General features: G+C 36.7%; 2 protein-coding genes across 3 annotated transcripts; both read left to right on the top strand.

Annotated features, from left to right (window-relative positions):
• The first annotated feature begins 597 nt into the window (after window positions 1–597).
• LOC109339338 (chalcone synthase 4-like) lies at window positions 598–2,579 on the top strand. Of its 2 annotated transcripts, XM_019576756.1 has the most exons (3): window positions 598–1,031; window positions 1,494–2,491; window positions 2,522–2,579. In XM_019576756.1, exons 1-2 carry the CDS (start codon window positions 854–856, stop codon window positions 2,483–2,485), a joined length of 1,170 nt encoding a protein of 389 aa, XP_019432301.1. In that variant the 5' UTR covers window positions 598–853; the 3' UTR covers window positions 2,486–2,491; window positions 2,522–2,579. The 2 variants fall into 2 exon arrangements, with proteins under 2 accessions (XP_019432301.1, XP_019432300.1); XM_019576755.1 differs by having other exon boundaries at window positions 601–1,031; window positions 1,494–2,573.
• Window positions 2,580–17,409: 14,830 nt separating this feature from the next.
• Window positions 17,410–19,355, top strand: LOC109339339 (pentatricopeptide repeat-containing protein At1g31430). The gene has a single exon (XM_019576757.1). It carries the CDS (start codon window positions 17,473–17,475, stop codon window positions 19,231–19,233), a length of 1,761 nt encoding a protein of 586 aa, XP_019432302.1. The 5' UTR covers window positions 17,410–17,472; the 3' UTR covers window positions 19,234–19,355.
• Window positions 19,356–20,070: the final 715 nt, after the last annotated feature.

Below are 20,070 nucleotides of genomic sequence, written 5' to 3'. Positions count from 1 at the left end.
TGTTCAATCACTGAGCCGTGGTTGCCACACACAATGTTCAACTTGTTAATTATCTAAATTTAAGTCCTCGCACCTGAAACTTGTAAAAATCTACTTAATTGAAATTCACCTTCACAAGTGAAATTTAACTTTTTTATTTATAAATAAAACATAAAAACTCAATCAGTAAATTATGGGTGGTATATAAAAAACACAAAGTAAATTATGGGTGGAATTACAATTATCAATCACAAAGCAATTTCAATGTTATTGAAGTTAAAGGAAAAAAGTGATGCCACACAAAGGATCATGTTTAGATTGTACATTAAGAATGTTTGTATTTATATTTTTCTTTGACTTTTCTTTGTATTGGGTTAACACTCATTCTATTGTTTTCATATAACTTTCTTTCCTTATCAAAAAAAGTGGTGGAAGAAGAATTGATAAATGTAGGTTCCTTAAATTCTACTGAAACAATGAAAATAAAGCATATTATATAGTTAGTGGTAAAATTAAATTGGGAAATAAAACGATGGAGTAGTTTGGATGGAGAGGGTCTACAATGGCATGCTCACATTTGCCACCAAACTCATGTGGAATTGGGTCACTTTCACAACCTATCAAAACAATATAATAGTCAAATTTATCTAGCCACCCTTTAGTCTAATGTCTAAACTCCAATAATGCGTTCTCCACACCCACCATCACACATACATATAAAAACCCCTCCTCTCTTACATGTTTGTATATCAACCCATCATCACTCATTTCTCTCTACTGAAGTATTGCAATAACTACTTCCATTGATACTTATCAATCTCAATATATACAAGTGTAGTAATTTAGTTAATTTGAGAGAAGAAGGAAAGGAAAAATGGTGAGTGTAGAAGAAATCCGCAATGCTCAAAGGGCACAAGGACCTGCTACTATTATGGCCATTGGTACTGCAACTCCATTAAACTGTGTTGATCAGAGTACTTATCCTGATTTCTACTTCAGAGTTACTAACAGCGAGCATAAGACCGAGCTTAAAGAGAAATTCAAACGCATGTGTAAGTACTAGTACTCTTTTTAAATTAATTATCTGCTTCTTTTCTCTTCTTTCACGTCAAGTACATTTTTTAATTGTGAAGGAATTGGGAAAGTGGGAAAGATTTTATTATTTTCGCTTATTTTTAGATGGATTCATACAAGAACAATTAAAAAAAGTCTTTATTATTTGAATATTCTATAACTACAGTTTGTTGAATTGGCTATAGTTTTTATGGTTTTGGATCATAAAGACTAAGTAACTACCACACCAATCATACAAGCTCAGGAAACATATTTAATGGATAGAAGTTGAAGTTATAAATCAAAAATCAATGCTTTAACTATTTACTGTAATCCTGCAAGAATGCTCAAATATTTCCAGTAAAACTAAAAGCACCACATGTCAAAATGTAGCTTCTGCAGTTAGAGATTAAATATTAGTACTTATGAATTCATAGTTTTGCACTTGTAACCAATTTCAGGTGAAAAGTCTATGATTAAGAAGCGATATATGCACTTAACAGAAGATATCTTAAAAGAGAACCCTAGTATTTGTGCTTATATGGCACCTTCCTTAGATGCTAGGCAAGACATGGTGGTTGTGGAGGTACCAAGATTGGGTAAAGAAGCTGCAACCAAGGCCATAAAAGAATGGGGCCAACCAAAATCTAAGATCACCCACTTAATATTTTGCACCACTAGTGGTGTGGACATGCCTGGTGCTGATTACCAACTCACCAAACTCCTAGGACTTAGACCATATGTGAAGCGTTACATGATGTACCAACAAGGTTGCTTTGCAGGTGGTACGGTACTACGTTTGGCGAAAGACTTGGCTGAAAACAACAAAGGTGCACGAGTCCTAGTTGTTTGTTCAGAAATCACTGCAGTCACATTTCGTGGCCCTAGTGAGACTCACCTAGATAGCCTTGTTGGGCAAGCACTTTTTGGAGATGGAGCAGCTGCACTCATTGTTGGTTCAGACCCAATGTTAGAGGTTGAGAAGCCTCTATTTGAACTTGTATGGACTGCACAGACAATATTACCAGACAGTGAAGGTGCTATTGATGGACATTTACGTGAAGTTGGACTCACATTTCATCTCCTTAAAGATGTTCCTGGACTCATCTCAAAGAACATTGAGAAAGCCTTGGTTGAAGCCTTTCAACCATTGGGAATATCTGATTACAACTCAATCTTCTGGATTGCACACCCTGGTGGACCTGCAATTTTAGACCAAGTTGAGCTTAAGTTGGGGTTGAAACCTGAGAAGATGAGGGCCACTAGGCATGTCCTTAGTGAATATGGTAACATGTCAAGTGCATGTGTCTTGTTTATCATGGACGAGATGAGGAAGAAATCAGTTCAAGATGGACTTAAAACCACAGGTGAAGGACTTGAATGGGGTGTGCTATTTGGTTTTGGACCTGGACTAACAGTAGAAACTGTTGTTCTCCATAGTGTGGCTGATTAAGATGTTGGTTCTCAATTGTCATTCTTTTAATGTCACTGTATTCTTCCTCTTATTTCACTTTCAAGCTCATGTTTTTGTTTGTTTTATGTCAAAAGAAAAAAAACATATTGAATCCATCATTTAATAAAATTAGTTCCTTTGTGTAAGATATACTATTGTTTGTTTAACAAAAGCATACCGATTAAAGTTGGAAATAAACATCAGGCCAAAGGCCTCCTCTATTTTCATAGTTTACTCTATTTGGTTACATGGTTAAACCTTCAATGGTTGTTTCTTTACATGATATGCTACCTTTATGTTGATTTTTTAGAAACTATAATGTACATTTGTACTAAATAACGGAGATGTATGAGATATTTAGGAACTTAAAAGTTTATCGTGCCAATTACATATGGGGGTAACACCAGTGTTGTTAGAACCGGACCGGACGGTCCGACCGCTGATCGGACTTAAAAACGGCTTTGGTTTGCCGTATTAACCGAATGAGAGTTGGACCGCTTTGAACCGGAAAAAATCCGGTCCGACCATGTTAAACTCGGTCAAACCGGGAAGTAAACCAGACGGCTCACTTAAAAAAAATGGGACAATGATCTAATATTTTGTTTTACTACGGTCCAAAAAAAAAGATAAAGAGGTATTATTTTAATATAATTATTCATAATTATTAATTATATAAAGTTTTACATTTATATATAACTGTATATTTATAAATAAAAATTATTAATTATGTACGAAATCACCCGGTCAGACCGGACGGTTTAACCGTTTAAACCGGTTAAACCTAATATGGGACCTATGCCGGTTTGACGTCTAGCTCGGGTTTCATAACACTGAGTAAGACTACTGGCGCTCCAATTTACCAATTCACCCCTTTTTCTAATCAATCACAGTTTGATTTTTGTTTTTTTGTTTAAATTATGATTTTGATGTTTAGTGGGGATAGGCAAATTAGAGTGTCCCACCCTTACATATGATATTGACATAAGGGTACGTTTTCTTCTGTGTTGGTTCCCCAAAACTCCACTGCAATAGGAAAAAAAAATTTCTATATACTTTATTGCATGTGCCTCTATGCATGTTGGTAGTCAGCTACACAACTTCAGTGAGGGTTATTACTTATTAACTATTTATAGAGCCTGGTACTCTTGAAGATTGCTTATACTAATTGACACCATTGTTTGCACCACATCTTTATTTTCTTCAATTGTAAATTAAGTTTCATCTCAAATTCAATTGATAATAAGAGAAGTAGCCAAATATGTATTTAAATATTTTTAGTCCTAGGACAAAGAGATAGATGATGTGAGACTTAATTCTCAACATGTCCCTTCCATATAAGTCTACCAGACAGGCAAAGGGTTACATTTTACTCATGATTAAAATACATCTTTTGGTCAATAACAATAAAAAAGAAGTTGAGTTCTAACTCTAATACTATGTTAAAGTTCAATCTTAAAACTAATTGACAATGAGAATAGTCTAACATGAATTTAAATTATACCTAAGAGAACAAAATGTGAGACTTACTTCCTAATACTCACATTTTCTTTCCATCACAGTAAGTGCTCATCTTGGTATACTTTTTACTAGTGTATGCTTATGGTGAGCAAATGAATATGTCCTTCTCACCGTCCATGCCATGCCACCCAGTGAAGGTTATTTACTAACACTATTTGGTTTATGTTTGGTGCCCGATTATCAAAGCAAATTGATATTTGAGAAGTGCATGATGTCCTTGAAGGGACTTATTCTCTTGCTCGATCACAGGAGGGTGAGTTGGGCTAGGATCTATCACGGGGTCTTCGGTTTCGGATGAGTTGGTCTCGTACTGGAGGTTACCAGGTTGGAATGCCTAATGTAGTGCTTCTCGGGGGAGTTCGCCTATGTTGGATGAGGACTTGGGTTCGTCTACATTGAATTCGGGCCCACCAAGGGAGGTACCTGAAAAGGTGTTCTGATGATCAAGTCAGTAAATGACAATAGAGAGGGAATCAACAACTCATAGTATAAGAGTTTATAAAATGCTTAAGAGAGTAGAGAGTCGAGTGAGAAATGCCCAAATATGTCATGTGTATATTCTTTCTCCAAGTCTTCTGTCTGCCATCTATATATCGAGTGTGAGGGGAAGAGGCCCTATTTATAATGGAGGTGGATAGAAGGTTCCATGTTGGATGTTGTTGGCATGGTCGACATCTGAGCCTGCTAGCCTATCTTTGGCAGAAAAGTGGACTGCTTTATACGTGTCGGGCGGCTTAGTGAGATCGTACGCTGTGCATAGTTGACATATAGCTTGTAGTAAGTTGTGATAGCTATAGTCTAGGCCTACATTTGTCGTAGAGTAGAGGTTAGGTGAGAGTTGTAGTAGGTGTTGGCAGCGTGTAAGGTGAGTGGCAGAGGTGTGACCTTTGTACTAAATTGAGGTGGTATCTGGGTGATGATGCATCTTCCCTAGCAAGCCCAACTGGTTGGTTGCTACCATGTGTCCTGGTGACTTAGGGTTTCTTCAAGTGCTTGAGCTTAGCCGGCTCAAGTAATCCAATCTGGTCAATGGGATGACGTTTGACAGAGATGAAACAATTGCCCCTAGTCTATAGTGCGGACGGAAGTCAGGCGTGCTAGTAGACTTAAATGTTACTGAACTTGAACTCATTAATGATGTGAGCGAGCATTGTAACTTGATGTGACGATGCAACACATGTATGTTGAAATTGGGTGCTTGTTGGATGTTCATGACGGTTGGCTCTCTAGAGCTCGTCTCTAGTCATTATGACAATGAATACTAGTGGTTGGGAGCATTCTCTACTATCGTGTTCGCCTAGGGAAAGGGCGTGACATGACGAGACGGGACCCTGCTTAGTGTCTTTTCATCTCACACATTGAATAATTCGCCTTATTCCTTGCGCATAATAAATGGGGTGCCTCAAATCTCATACTATCGTTGGATTACACTTGAGTGCACTAGTTGGACCGCGGAGATGGGTTCAACCTGGATTTCCCATCGGTCTATCACTTCAATCTTCATGTCGATCGTTGGATCATTTTGTCTAGTCTTCATCTCAATGGTTGGGGTAGACAAAAGGGCGAGGTCCTTGCGTGTTCTACCTTCCAACCTCTCCTTTAAATAGAGGGCTTCCCTCTTCATATCATTCTTCACCCATCTTTGTCCCCTTATTACTTTATTGTTTTCTGTGAACAACCTCGCCTGTAAGTGGTGTCGCCATACTCTCTTTGCATGAGGTGGCGTCGGAAATGGCCATGGGAAACGCCATTCTTGGTGCCCCTTCTCTTCTAAGGTGGCTGTCTCGGCCGCTCGATTGATGTTCTTTGCTTGGAATGTTTAAGCATCTTTGCTTCTTCTAAAGAGTGCCCCAACTTCCTTTTACGACAATGGGTCTTCTGACTTTCCTGTCATAAGAACTTGGGGGTTTTCAACCGGTTCACATTCGGAGCATTCCTCTTGGACGGAAGGAGTTTCTACTGAGCCTTTACTACAGTGGTTGTTCTTTGTTCTGTCCAAGTTGCCAAGGGATGAGTTTGTTCATTCCTTGTAGGTGGTGAATGCAACCATGCTTTGAAGGAGAGGATGGACCCATCTTCAAATTGTTCTTCCCGTGTAGCGGTACCTATAGGTCGCTGCCCGGGGTAGCTTGTTAGTAACTTGAGCACTGACATGTTGCTATTCCCGACAAACGGTGCCTAACATCCACGACTAAAGGTGGTGTTGATTACCCTAGACATGGACGGTCTCATCATCCACTGAAATGATCACCAAGGCTGCCCACATGATGTGTAGGTCTTGTGAGGCATGGCATGCCGACCTTTATGGTCATGTGTGAAAGTTAGGGTTCATTGGCTTTCGTCGGCCTAAAACATTTATAATTTCTTAACAGCCTTGCTCGGGTGTGGGTTATGATGTTTGAAAGTTGCCTCCAATATGAGCTTGTAAGACTTGTAATGGCTTTTCCCGGTAGGAGGTTGTTAGGCTTGAAGTTTCTTCTTCGGTTGTAACTTGTAAGACTTGTAATAGTTGATCAATCAATAAAATAACATTTTTTTTAATATTTGTCTATTGAGCTTCTATATCTTCAGCCTTGTTTGTTTTCTCTTTAATCTCTTCTTCTGCTTAGCCTATCCCGATTAGATTATTAGGGTGTTTCTCATTTCTACTAGATTGGTTTGATGCTCCAAACTGATGTTGGGAATCCAAGGAGGAGTTCGTCTCTAGAACGAGTGCGAGCATTGATTATGAATCAGTGGCTTGGTCTTTGCCTTAGGGGGTAATTGGGAATGGGACAAAAGGGGGTCATTATTTGGGCTTTGAGTAGTGTAACATCTTTCGCTGCCAAAGGAGAACGTGATTGTCGCTCATCGGGTGGAACCTGGATCGCCAATCACGGGGGATGTGATCCATGCCTTGGGGGATGTATGTTGACCACCGCTAGCTGGGGATACGGTTAAATCCTATGGGGATGACCTTGACCATTGACCCTGGGGAATGTGACTACACTTTTGGGGGACTCGAGTTAGCTGTCGCCAAAAAGAGAATTAACTTTCGCCTTGGATTCTGATCCGCATTTGTGGAATGAAGTTTTGTCAATCAGGAGGGAAAAGAGGTTTGAGCAATGCTTGTTGTCATATATGCTTCATAATACATAAGCAATCCAATCATGAAAAGGATCGACATATCCATTGAACAAAATATTCGGGGGTTTACTATATTGTCTCTCCTAGAGGCTCCTTGTTTTGGGCTAATTCTTCTTTAGCTTCACCCATCCAATTTCTTCAAATGAACGCCCTCTGGCTTATTGGAGGGTGGTTGTTGCTTTAGTATAAAATTGGCCCTAAGGCTCATCTAGTAGCAGCTCTAAGTTGTTTGTTGGTCGCCTTTAACTGTACACACTCTCAATTCTGAGGAGAGGAACGTCATGCATAGGTTGGGGTAGAGACCACTGCTTCGAGGCAGTTGAGAGTCGGATAGCTGAGGATGGCAATGTAAGCCGACTTGTGGTCGATGAATAGGAACTTGGTCTTGATTGTTCTAGATAATGGCTGATCTCTAGTGGTTACCCAGACTTTGACGTATGCTCTTGGTGTGATTCCTTCAGCGGTAAAGCAGATCATAAGGCCATCATATGACATGACATCTCGATAGTGTAAACCAAATTTTTCAAGGAGATCTTGGAACATGACATTTACCGAGCTCCCTTGATCTATGAATAGTCGGTCGACCTTCTTGTTGTTGAACTTTGTCGTGACCACCAAGGGGTGTCATGTCCTCTGATGGCACCATTGTAATCAGAGTCATCGAAAGTGAGGGTCGAGCTGCTCAAATTTCCTTTTGATGTCGACTATCTTTGGTTGCTACTTGCATGACTTTATGTACATATCTTTTTTGGGCCAGCCTAGAAGTGCCCCCTGCCACAAATCCTCCAGATATGGTATTGATGTCGAGTGGGCTTCTCTTTCTCTGGTTGACTAGTGGACTCTCGGTCTAGAAGACGTCTCTATTGTGGTTTATAGGGTGAACGTCTCTCTAGGGGAGATGGTCGACGAGTAGGAGAGTATCATCTTCGTTGCTCCAACCCTATGATGAAGTGCTGAAGGTGTCCCACTTGGATCAGATCTTCGATGGTGTCTTGCATATAGGTGCAATCATCAATCATGTGGCCAAAGGCACAATGGAACTTGTAGAACCTCGACCGGTCTTACAGACAGATTTTCTTGCTCGGGCTTGGCTTTGGGAGTTGGACCAAGTGAGAAGACATCACTTCTCGTAATATTTTGCAGCGACTAGTGTTGATGGGTGTGTAGGTCATGTATTTTGGTTGTTTATGAAGTTGTGGCAGATCATACTTGGTGCAGTCATGCCAAGAGTATTCTTGGAAGCGGCATTTTTTGGTTTCCCGATAGCGGTTACGTGGTTAGTGGGCGAATACAGGTTGGGCATTTGGAGTCTCCTCCAAGTTGATGAACTATTGGGCTATGGAGCGAATGTCCTCCATGGTGTGAATCATATCCTTGGAGAGCTCCATCTTAAAGAGGCTGGGTTGCAGGCCCATTACCAGTAAGTGTACTGCCATGTCGGGAATTAAGATACGAACCTTCATAGCCTCGTTGTTGAAGCGATCCAAATATGCCTGGATGAACTCATGTGACTCTTGATGGATATCGTTCAAATTGTAGGACGACGAGGTTGCTCCTTGCTGGCTGTAAAGTGGACGCTAAATGTTTTTGCCGGGATGATCCACTGATCAATGTTGTCTAGTGTTAACTGAGTAAACCATTACAAGGCGGTGTGCTCAAAGTGTGTGGGAAAGTCCGACACAAGATGGGGTCAATAGCACCATGGAAAAGCATAGAGGCTTCAAAGGCGTCCAGGTGATCCTAGAGATTAGTCGGCCATTTGTATTGTTCGATGTTGGTAGGTTGGGTCAGTTGCTTCGATAGCAGGTGATCCTTGCACTAAACTATTGAGAGTTGGAATACATCTTCTCAATCAATCCTCTAGCCTCTAAAGGGGTCATATCCCCAAGTGCACCACCACTAGCAGCATCAATGATATTCCTCTCCATGTTGTTCAGACCCTCATAGAAATATTGTAGGAGGAGTTATTCGGAGATATGATGATGAGAACAGCTTGCACATAGCCTCTTGAATCTCTCCCAATATTTATATAAACCTTCTGCATGTAGTGGTCTGATTCCAGAAATATCTTTTCAGATTTCAGTGGTCCTGGAGGCAGGAAAATTTTTTTCAAGGAAGATTCTCTTCCGGTCATCCTAGCTAGTTATGGAACTAGTGGCCAAGTAATTTATCCAATCTTTTGCAAGGCCCTCAAGTGAATGCGGGAAGGCCTTCAAACAGATATGATCCTCTTGGACATCACGGGGTTTCATGGTGGAACATACAATGTGGAACTCCTTAAGATGCTTATGAGGATATTCACCTGCAAGTCCATGAAACTTAGGCAACAAATGTATTAGTCCAGTTTGAGCACATATGACACATCCTCATTGGGATACTAGATACACAAGCTTTCATATGTGAAATCATGTACAGTCGCTCCCTTAATGTCATCTCACATGGAATTGGAGTGGTTCAGCCATATTTTCAGAGTATGCAACAGAATGTACAGAAATAAGAGAATGCATAGAAACAACAGAATCAATATCAGTATCAGCTAGATTAACAGTATGAAAAGATTCACTATCTAAAGATAAATTCCTAACTTGTCTAACAAACCTATGAAATGCTCTATCAATTTCAGGATTTATTGGATGCAAAGAGACATGATTTCCCCTAGTCATGCACTAAATGTGACAATAACAACCATGTAGGACAGTAAGGGAAATGCATGTTAAATTTCAGTGAGAAACCAAAATATTGCATCAATAACATTTTAATATCATAGAAAACATCCACAAAAAGTTTCAAAATAAAACTCAAAGTCTAACTAATTTAACTAAATAAAACAAAATCAAAACAATTGCAACATAAAACTTGTAAAATAAGAAAGAAATAGTAAAAAGGGTATTTGAACTTTAAAGGTGGGTTCTATAGACATAGTGTGTGGAGAATGAATCCTTGTATTATTCTACCCCAAATGTATATATAATTTGTCCGATTATGATTAACCGTTCAAAAGTTATTCCAAAAATAGAAAATCAATAGAAAAACTATTCACTACATGTTTGTATCTCACAATCAGAAACAAGGTGAGTAACTATGGTGCATCCAGTATTCAATATGTGATGAAAGAAGTATGGAAACAAAGTTTCATGCAAAAATTTCAACTACAACTATATTAACCAGCACACGCAGAATCAACCAACAAGCAAAATGGCTAAATAGGACAGCACACAGTGAACAGAACAAGCAGAATTTTGAAACGAAAATAGAATGGTTATTCTAAGACATACACTAAACTATGCTAAACTAAGAACCTTTAACAAGAATCGATAATCCTCGATAGTGGCGTTAAATTGATCGAGGTCGTACACGATGCAAATAATATAACAATTAAAAATTGTAGTATTAGGAAGTGACTCCTAGGTCGTTTCCCAAGGATTATCTTTCAATCAAAAATTCAAACACCTTATACTCACACACACAAGGGGTTTTTGTTGTTGAATGGTATGAACATAAAGCAATATAGAAACAACAAAATAAGCACTGTAATAAAGTGACTAAATCATTTTGGTTCGTTTGTTCACAACTTAATCCTCGATTATGAACGATCAATCTCAGATTCCAAACATTAACTTATGAATTTGTTGAGAATTAATTAACTAAGCGATAATCAATTCAAAGTTCCATAACCTAAGCCTCTAACTAAGCGAAATCAACATAAGCATAAAACAATTAACAAATTCACATGAATTACGCATTCATGCACTAGAGAGTAAATAAACTAAGCGAAGATCAACTCTCAAAACCAATTTCTAAACAATGAAATTAAGCAAACCACATTCATAAATAAAATATAAGAAATCAACAATAAAGAAACAAAAAATAAATTAATAACAAAACCTCAAGAGTTGTGTACATTCCCAAAGAAATTTAGTCTAGAAGTTTAGCCTTCCATAGCATTGGAAGAGCAAAACCGAATTTGGGGATGAAAAGCAAACCCTAGCAGAGTAAAGGGGGAAACGAGATTGTGTAATATCGTGTAAAAGTGATGGAATGCCTTCAAATTCGGGTTCCCTACTCCTAAGATGAGTAAAACCGAAAATGAGGCATAAACAATGGGTCCAAAACTAAAAATGGATTCACAATTAAAAATTCCTAAAATTAAAAATACAATCTCAACTTCAACACATATCCTCTACTTCTATAATGCCCAAAATGTCCTTGGTGCAAATATGATTTGAAACTGATCATATTTTTAATCAGGCCAAATAATCCCAAATTAACTCATTTTAGGAATATTAGTCCAATAAAGTCTAAAATACTAAATCATGTCAAAAATGTCAAATAGGTACAAAGAAACATTAATAATAATAAAACAAGATTATTAATAGTGTGTAATATATTGCTCATCAATGACTTAGAATAAGAAATCTATATGATACAACCTGAAGGTTTTGTAATCCATGGGCAAGAAAATAAGGTATGCAAGTTAGATAAGTTCGGGTATGGTCTTCAGCAAGCACCTAAACAGTGATATGAAATATGTGACAATTTAATAGTCTAGAATGAGTTTAAGGTGAATAAAAGTGGCAAATGCATTTATTACAAATAAGAAAATGACATTGCATTATCATATGTCTCTATGTAGACAACCTGCACATATTTGGTTCCAACATTGATGTTGCAAATAATGAAAAACCATTATTGTGTAACAACTTGGATATGAAAGACCTTGGAGAGGCAAGTGTAATCTTTGGTATGAATATTACTAAGTCAAAAGAAAGAATTTCTTTGGATCAAACTCACTATATGGAGAAGATCTTAAAGAAATATAAATATTTTGAGTGTAAATATGCTAGCACACCATATAATCCAAGTTTAAAACTTTTCAGAAAAATTGGTGAATGAGTAAGACAAAGTGAGTATGATAGCATCATTGGCAGCCTTCAGTATGCATTTGATTGCAGTAGACCCAATATTACCTATGGTGTAGAATTATTGTGCAGGCTTACCAATAGATCTAGTATAGACCATTAACATGCTATAAAAAGGGCATGAGGTACCTTGAGAAAAAATAAACCTTGGATTATACTACCAAAGGTTTCCATTTGTCATAGAAGGAGTCAACGATGCTGATTGGAACACTCTTTCATATGATTCCAAATCAACCAATCGTTATATATTAGCATAACTAGTAGGGTTGTTTATTGGAAGTCGACGAAACGGATTATTTTAGCTCAGTCCACTATGGAAGATGAGATAGCACTAGCAACTACTAGTGAAGAAGCAAGTTGGGTTAGAAGTTTACTTGTAGAGATTCCCCTATGAAAACAATGGGTACTAGTTGTGTTAATATATTGTGATAGTATAGTGGTTATTGCAAAGATTGAGAACCATTTTTATAACGATAAGAAATAAATAAATATGTCGTAAGCACAAAAATTTTATAGACTTACTCTCAACATGAGATGTTAGAGTACATCATGTACGCATTGATAATAACTTAGCATATCCTTTGACAAAAGGATTAGGTAGAGAAATAGTCACAATACTTCTAAAAGTATGGGATTGTTGCCTTAGAACAAGGATCACTCATTATGGTAACCAACCTAACTGGCTAGAGATTCCAAGAAATAGGTTCAATGGGTAATAACAAGTTGTGAAGTGATATGAGAATGAACATGCTATAAAATGATGAGAAGCATAAACATTCTTGATAGACTCTTGATAGACTCACCTATGTGAATCTAGAAATGGGGCCCGCTTGCTATGAAATTTAGGGGAATAAATTTCTACAACATTCACTATATTGGAATACAAATGGATGACCTTAATACACGGGCTTTACAGAATATACTTTTGAAAATTTTGTGTATGGTTTGATGTCGAGATAGAGTTCATGACTACGAGTCACTTTAGTAAAATCTGGATCTTACTCACTGTGTAAAGGTTCAAGTTGCATGACACATTTATTTATGCGCAATCTTATAGAGATCAAGAAATTCTCGGAAATTGTTTTTTAATTTGAAGTGCAGGATTGTTCGAAGTTGTTAAAAATGACACATTAATGCGAGCTTTTGGGTGTGACATGAAAAACCCTAAGTCCCACGTATGATGGAGGAGACAATTACAAAGCCTTTATAAGCCTTTAGTGCTCTCTAAGGGGTATACCCTAAAGGATACAATGAGTTTTCTTTTTCTTTTTGGACATATGACTAACCAATTCAACACATGTTTGATACACACGTGACTAAGTCACCACATGATTGGGGAGTGAGGGAAGCGGGAGGAGGATCCAGTCATTAAGTAGGGAGATCCAGTCGTATGATCTTTGACCTCCTCCTGACCGTCAGATCATATAGCCGTTTGGTATAAGATCTTCCTTCTTGGTCGTTGGATTAACTTGGCAGTTGGGACACCAGCCTATAAATAGAGGTCTTCTCTTTCGGTAATACTCACCCTAATTGACATCATATCCTCGACTTTTCTTTTCTCCCTCCTATTCTATGCCGAAGCATTTCCGATTCATTTCTTTCTATAGTACTAGAATTTGCAAATACAGCCAAATTGGGAGAAATTCGAGAACTGACATTGATAGCTAGATTGTGGAAAATTGGGAATTTCGAGAATTGATATGATAGCCATATTGTAGGTATTTTTAAGAATTGGCACTAGTAACCATATTGTGGATGTATTTGAGATTGATTCTTATAGTGCAGTAAGAAGACGTTTGAAAAGAGCAATCCGGTTTGGACTCGATCAGTAATACTTCTTTGGTGTGTGGTGCCATTTAAAATTGTGGCAAGCCATAGTATTCTATCAAAGGTTGTCAAGGTTGATTTCCGGTTAACACTGCTTATAGGTGGAGAGGTGCCACAAATGCACGATTGAATTTTTGTCTATCTTATTTCTTTTGTTCATATTCACCTTCCATTTGGCATATATGAAATTAGTAAATTACTTTTTTCTTGTAAATTATATGTAGGAGACAAATTACTTTTAGATTCAATTGTGTATGTAGTGTTTCCTATTTATAGAGATGACCATGAAGTCACAGGTAAATCCTGAAAACAATATTTCCATTTGTAGGGCTAAGATTGCATATATCTAATCTACCTATACCTTACTGAGTGGGAGCCTCAAGCATTGGGCCACCTTTTTGTTGGGTGAGCTTGATGTGAGACTAATGTTCTTGCATAGTCACCATGACGTCACATCACAATTTCAAAACCTGGAAACAATTTCTCTTCTCCTCAGACCCCACTAAGTAGGAGCCTCGTTTATTGTGTAGCCCTTCACACTCATAAATGCGTAATCCTTTTTTAAGAGTAAAATTGAATTGAAAAGAAAATATTATGTTTTTTGGTTATCGCTTTTGTTTCCAACCTGAATGGGTAGTCATGTTGTTTTAGTTTTAACAACCACTCTAAGTTCAACCTATGCCTCAATTTTATAGGCTCAAAATGATTCAAGTAAGTACTTTACTGTATTTCATTTGGTAATTATTTATAATTACAAAAATTTGTGAAGCCCGTAACAAAGAACCATGTAATCCTTTAATACAATTTATGATTTTGATCATTCCTTTTTCTCATTTCACACCTTAACCTTATAATTTCAACAAAGTTGATATCGTGTTTGATAGTTTCTTTCTAAATAATAAAATTATGAACTTGGTGTTGTTTATTTCATTGTTAGCTAATGGTACAATTTATACTATAAACCATAGTAATGTGATATGCGGTCATCTTTGGTACACTTATGGATACATGATACTTGAATCATCACCTGTCAAATACTAGTAGGTTGGGGTATATTTACTTAGGTTTCTATAACTTCCTACAAAATCGTTTCTACTACTATTTCTTGTAGGTTTGAATCAACTTTTGTTTTATCATTGAAGAAATAGAAATACATCAGGATAAAGAAATTTCTTATTTGTTGTAACTCATTCATGTAGGTGAACACACATCACCAATTACTCTTATTTTCTTTGTTTTTTTAACTTAAATTTTACGTATAAATCTTGTTCTTTCCTTATAGGAAATCAATTTATAATAAAACCATGAATTGGAACCTAAGAATCAATTCGCGATTCTCTACCAAATTAAGAGATGTGTTTCAATGCTACAAAAAGTAATAATCATTATGTTTCTCTAAATTTCTTAATGGGTCATCTTATGCAAAAAAAAGAGTAAACGTTTTGGTATTCTCATCTAATGTGAAATGTATGGTGCTTGCTCTTAATATGTATCATTGTTTTGGTATTCTCTATATTTGTATTATTTGATGGTGGCAAGAGTGTTGTAGGAAAAGCAAAATACTACGGAAAAATATGGTAATGAGATTTCAAAATCTTAAAGCATATGCAAAATGGTTGCATTTTGTTGCTAACAACCTTGTTGAATGCAGAGGATAGTGTTCTATCAAAAGCTGCCAAGGTGGATTTCTCATCAACACAACTTATAAATGAAGTGGTGCCAACACATTTGGTATAGGATATCCTCCTCAACCAACATGGGGCACGAGGCCACAGATGTAAGATTGAATTTGTGTCTGTCTTTTGTCTTATGTTCATATTCACCTTCTATTTGGCATATATGAAATTAGTAAATCAATTACTATATTACTTTTACTGAAAATTATATGTAAGTGTCATTTATGAAATTTGTAGATTACTTTTAGATTCAGTTGTTTATGGAGTATTTCCTATTTATAAGGTTGACTACGAGGTCATGAGTTTAAATCCTCTCTCTGCTTGCATGGGTGAAGCTGTGTATATCTATCATCCAGAACCACTAAGTGAGAGCCTCATGCATATCTTTTATAGAGGGTGACTTTGGCATGATGTTATGGTTGTTTCTTAATAACCATAAGATCACAAGTTATACTCCTGGAAAGTGGAAATGACATCTCTTTTTGCGGGAGTAAAACTACATACATCCACGCTTTCCAAATCCCACTAAGAAGGAGTATCATTCAACTTCAAGGATTTTGTGGACATCATTTGCTTGTGAGAAGGGAATAAAAACAAAGAATGAAGGAGAAAGAATTGCAGGAAAATGCTCTAATGGCGGATGGCAATAGATATAGGTAATACTTTTCTGTACTTATACCTATAATATTTGTAGGTATCTATGTGGGTATTGAACAAGTTTTTAATTTTAATTATATATTTATATATTTTGTAATAATCAATATGTAAAAATAATTATTAATGAATAATATGATATTTACACGATAAATTTATGATCATAATTAAATAAGAATAATTTATTATGAAACAATAATAAAGTATATGGTATATAATCTTAAAATAATAAAAAAACTATAATATATATTAAAAGTTTAATTAAAAACTAAATTTATAACTTTGCGTATACCCGAGGGGTGGATATCATAAAATTCGCTCTCCCCATAAACTATTATTGCATGTACCCGTTGCGAGTATTTCACGGGTACCCACGAGTTAGTTTTTTGTCATCCCTAAGATTCACTTACTATAAGAATAAGTTTAAAAAACTTACTTCATATCTTAACCATCAATGCTAGGAAAATCTAATAGTTTGAATTAATGAGTAAATTTAAATTATTAGATTTTCCTAAAATTAATGACTAAGATGCAAAATAAATTTTCTAAACTTACTATTAAAATAAATAAATCCCCTAACTAATTACAATATGATAGTATGATACTGAATCATAATATAGTTGGATCACCTATAACATAATCTTATTTAGGCCACTTCAACGTCAGGATGGACCACATCAAATTCCTCTAATCAGAAAAATTCACATGTAACTATCACAATCTACATCATAAAAGGGGCATGCAATAGTAATAAGTAGAATTGTTACCCCAAAAGTACAATTTGCCCAATCATTATTATTTAGATTTTAAAATCTATAAATTGTTGTATAGTTTTTTATATTTTCTAAGTTTTTTTTATTCTCATATGTATCTTTGTACTGAATATAATGATATCCGAACCAAAAATATATACATGTATATAGGATTATCTTTCTGAGCGGGAATTTTTTCATCCACGAGATTAGAAGTCGATACCTTATTTAAGAAGAATCAAACATGTACCACTTAAATCAACAACCGTTGGTACACTTTCAAGTTTTAACACATCATTCACCATTAATTTTATATTATTTTTGTTTGAATATTGAACTATGGGATATACATATTAAATCCTTTTATTTATCCCCCTTCATTAAAATTCATCACAACACCTCTCACTTGAACCAACATATTTATAGCTGAGCCCCTTGAACCTAGAATCCTAAAATTCGCAACACTGACACAAGGGCGCAACCATTTGAAAAAGCAAACAATTAGAGCAAAACTAATGAAAGGAACACTGATATCTCTTCTCAAAACATGTAAATCAATGTACCAACTAAAGCAAATTCAAACTCAAATATTCTACATGGGTCTTCAACAAGACAGGGACACTCTCAACAAACTCATGGCATTTTCTATCAAAGATTTTCACTATGCACTAACAATCTTCAATTACATCCACCACCCTTCATTGTTTATCTACAATCTTATGATCAAAGAATTTGTCAAAAGGGGTAGTTTCAGAAATGCCATTTCTTTGTTTCATAGATTGAGGCAACAAGAACATGGGGTGTGGCCTGATAATTACACTTACCCATATGTTTTCAAGGCTATTGGGTGTTTGAGAGATGTTAGTGAAGGGGAAAAGGTCCATGCTTTTGTGGTTAAGAATGGGATTGTGTTTGATGCTTATGTCTGTAACTCGTTGATTGACATGTATGCTGAATTGGGTAAAGTTGGTAGTTTTGAAAAGGTGTTTGATGAAATGCCTGAGAGAGATGAGGTTTCGTGGAATGTTATGATTTCGGGTTATGTTAGGTGCAGGAGTTTTGATGAGGCTGTTGGCGTTTTTCGGAGAATGCGAGAAGAGAGTGATGAGAAGCCTACTGAAGCCACGATAGTGAGCACTCTATCGGCGTGTACGGCTTTGAAGAATTTGGAGCTTGGCAAGGAAATTCATGGTTACATTGCAAGTGGACTTGATTTAACAATTAGAATGGGGAATGCTTTGTTGGACATGTACTGTAAGTGCGGGTGTCTGAGTGTTGCCCGAGAGATTTTTGACGAGATGCCTGTGAAAAATGTGATTTGTTGGACCAGTATGGTAACTGGGTATGTGAATTGTGGTCGGTTGGATGAGGCTCGAGATTTGTTTGAGAAAAGTCCAACTCGAGATGTTGTTCTTTGGACAGCTATGATTAATGGGTATGTGCAATTTAACCGTTTTGATGAGGGTATTGCATTGTTTCAGGAGATGCAAATCAGAAGAGTCAAACCAGATAATTTCATTGTGGTTACTCTCCTTACTGGCTGTGCTCAATTGGGAGCTCTAGAACAAGGCAAGTGGATTCATAATTACATTGACGAAAACAGAATCACGGTGGATGCTGTGGTTGGTACTGCCCTTATTGAAATGTATGCAAAATGTGGTTGCATAAATAAATCACTGGAGATTTTCTATGGCTTAAAGGAAAAGGATATCATGTCTTGGACTTCGATTATTTTTGGGCTGGCCATGAATGGCAAGGCAAGCAAAGCACTTGAGTTATTTGAAGAAATGGAAACATTTGGGGCAAGACCTGATGATGGTACCTTTATTGCTATTTTGAGTGCATGTAGTCACGGAGGATTAGTAGAAGAAGGCCGCAAATTATTTTATTCCATGTCTAGAAAATACAATATTGAGCCAAATTTGAAACACTATGGGTGTTTCATTGATCTTCTTGGTCGAGCTGGATTGCTTCATGAGGCAGAGGAGTTAGTAAGGAAGTTACCAGATGAAAGCAATGAGATAATAGTTCCACTTTATGAAGCTTTGCTAAGTGCATGCAGAGTTTATGGCAATATCGATATGGGTGAAAGGGTTGCTACAATACTAGCAAAAGTTAAATCTAGTGATTCAAGTCTTCATACGCTTCTTTCTAGCATTTATGCTTCTGCTGACAGATGGGAAGATGCAAGTAAGGTGAGAAGTAAGATGAAAGATTTAGGGATAAAAAAGGCGCCGGGATTTAGTGCCATTGAGGTGGATGGCAATAGAGGTTGAGTGGGGGCATTTTCCCATTTTCGGAGCACAATTAGTCTGCCTACATGGGATAGGTGATCAGCCATTAATTTGTAATCTTTAAGTCGGAATCATTAATTTTTTGACTGGTATGCCCAATATGGCAATTTAACATTGAATATTTTGTTTGAGCTGTAAAACTGACATTGCACAAACTTTGTCTGCAATCCCGGAATGATGAGAAGTTGTGTTTATAGGTAATGGAGGAAAATGAATGGCTGCTACTAGTAGTACTGTCTATGATGGTGGATGGAGAACCAAACCAATGCCTAAGATCCTGCTCCTAGGAGAATCTACTTTTGTAACCCTTAATGCCAAATTTGAACATTTGCTCTTTTTGATTTGTTTGCTTGGACCAAGCTTATCTCCAAATATAAGCTCATACACTCAAAATATCATCCTAATTCTTCTTTGCCATTATCACACACAAAGACCCTGGTGTTTTCACTCTAGACTCAGATTCTTTTAATAGAGTGTCAGGTATGGTTTTTTCATCCTCCATGTTCTCTAACAGGTGTGCATAAAATCAATGTGAGTCTCGTGCATTAGCTGCTCTAATGAAACATTCTATGTTATAATTATTTGCTCAAAATATTATTTTGGGTAATATTAGGGAATGTATATTGCAGTGTACCTTACATGCTAATGATCATCACTCTATTAATGCATTGTTTTTTTTCTTTTAACTTTCAATCTCTATCAAATATTAAGTTCATCTATCATCTCTTAAAACACCATCTTTACCTTAGTAAGTGTTCGGGTGCTTTTTATATTATGACATGCTTACATGATAGTTAGTATACTTCTGTTTTCTTTGGG

The sequence above is a fragment of the Lupinus angustifolius genome, unplaced genomic scaffold, assembly GCF_001865875.1.
Source record: "Lupinus angustifolius cultivar Tanjil unplaced genomic scaffold, LupAngTanjil_v1.0 Scaffold_71_49, whole genome shotgun sequence".
Lineage (NCBI taxonomy): Eukaryota > Viridiplantae > Streptophyta > Magnoliopsida > Fabales > Fabaceae > Lupinus > Lupinus angustifolius.
The sequence above is the reverse complement of the archived record's forward strand: the minus strand, read 5'-3'. Positions and strand labels throughout refer to the sequence as shown.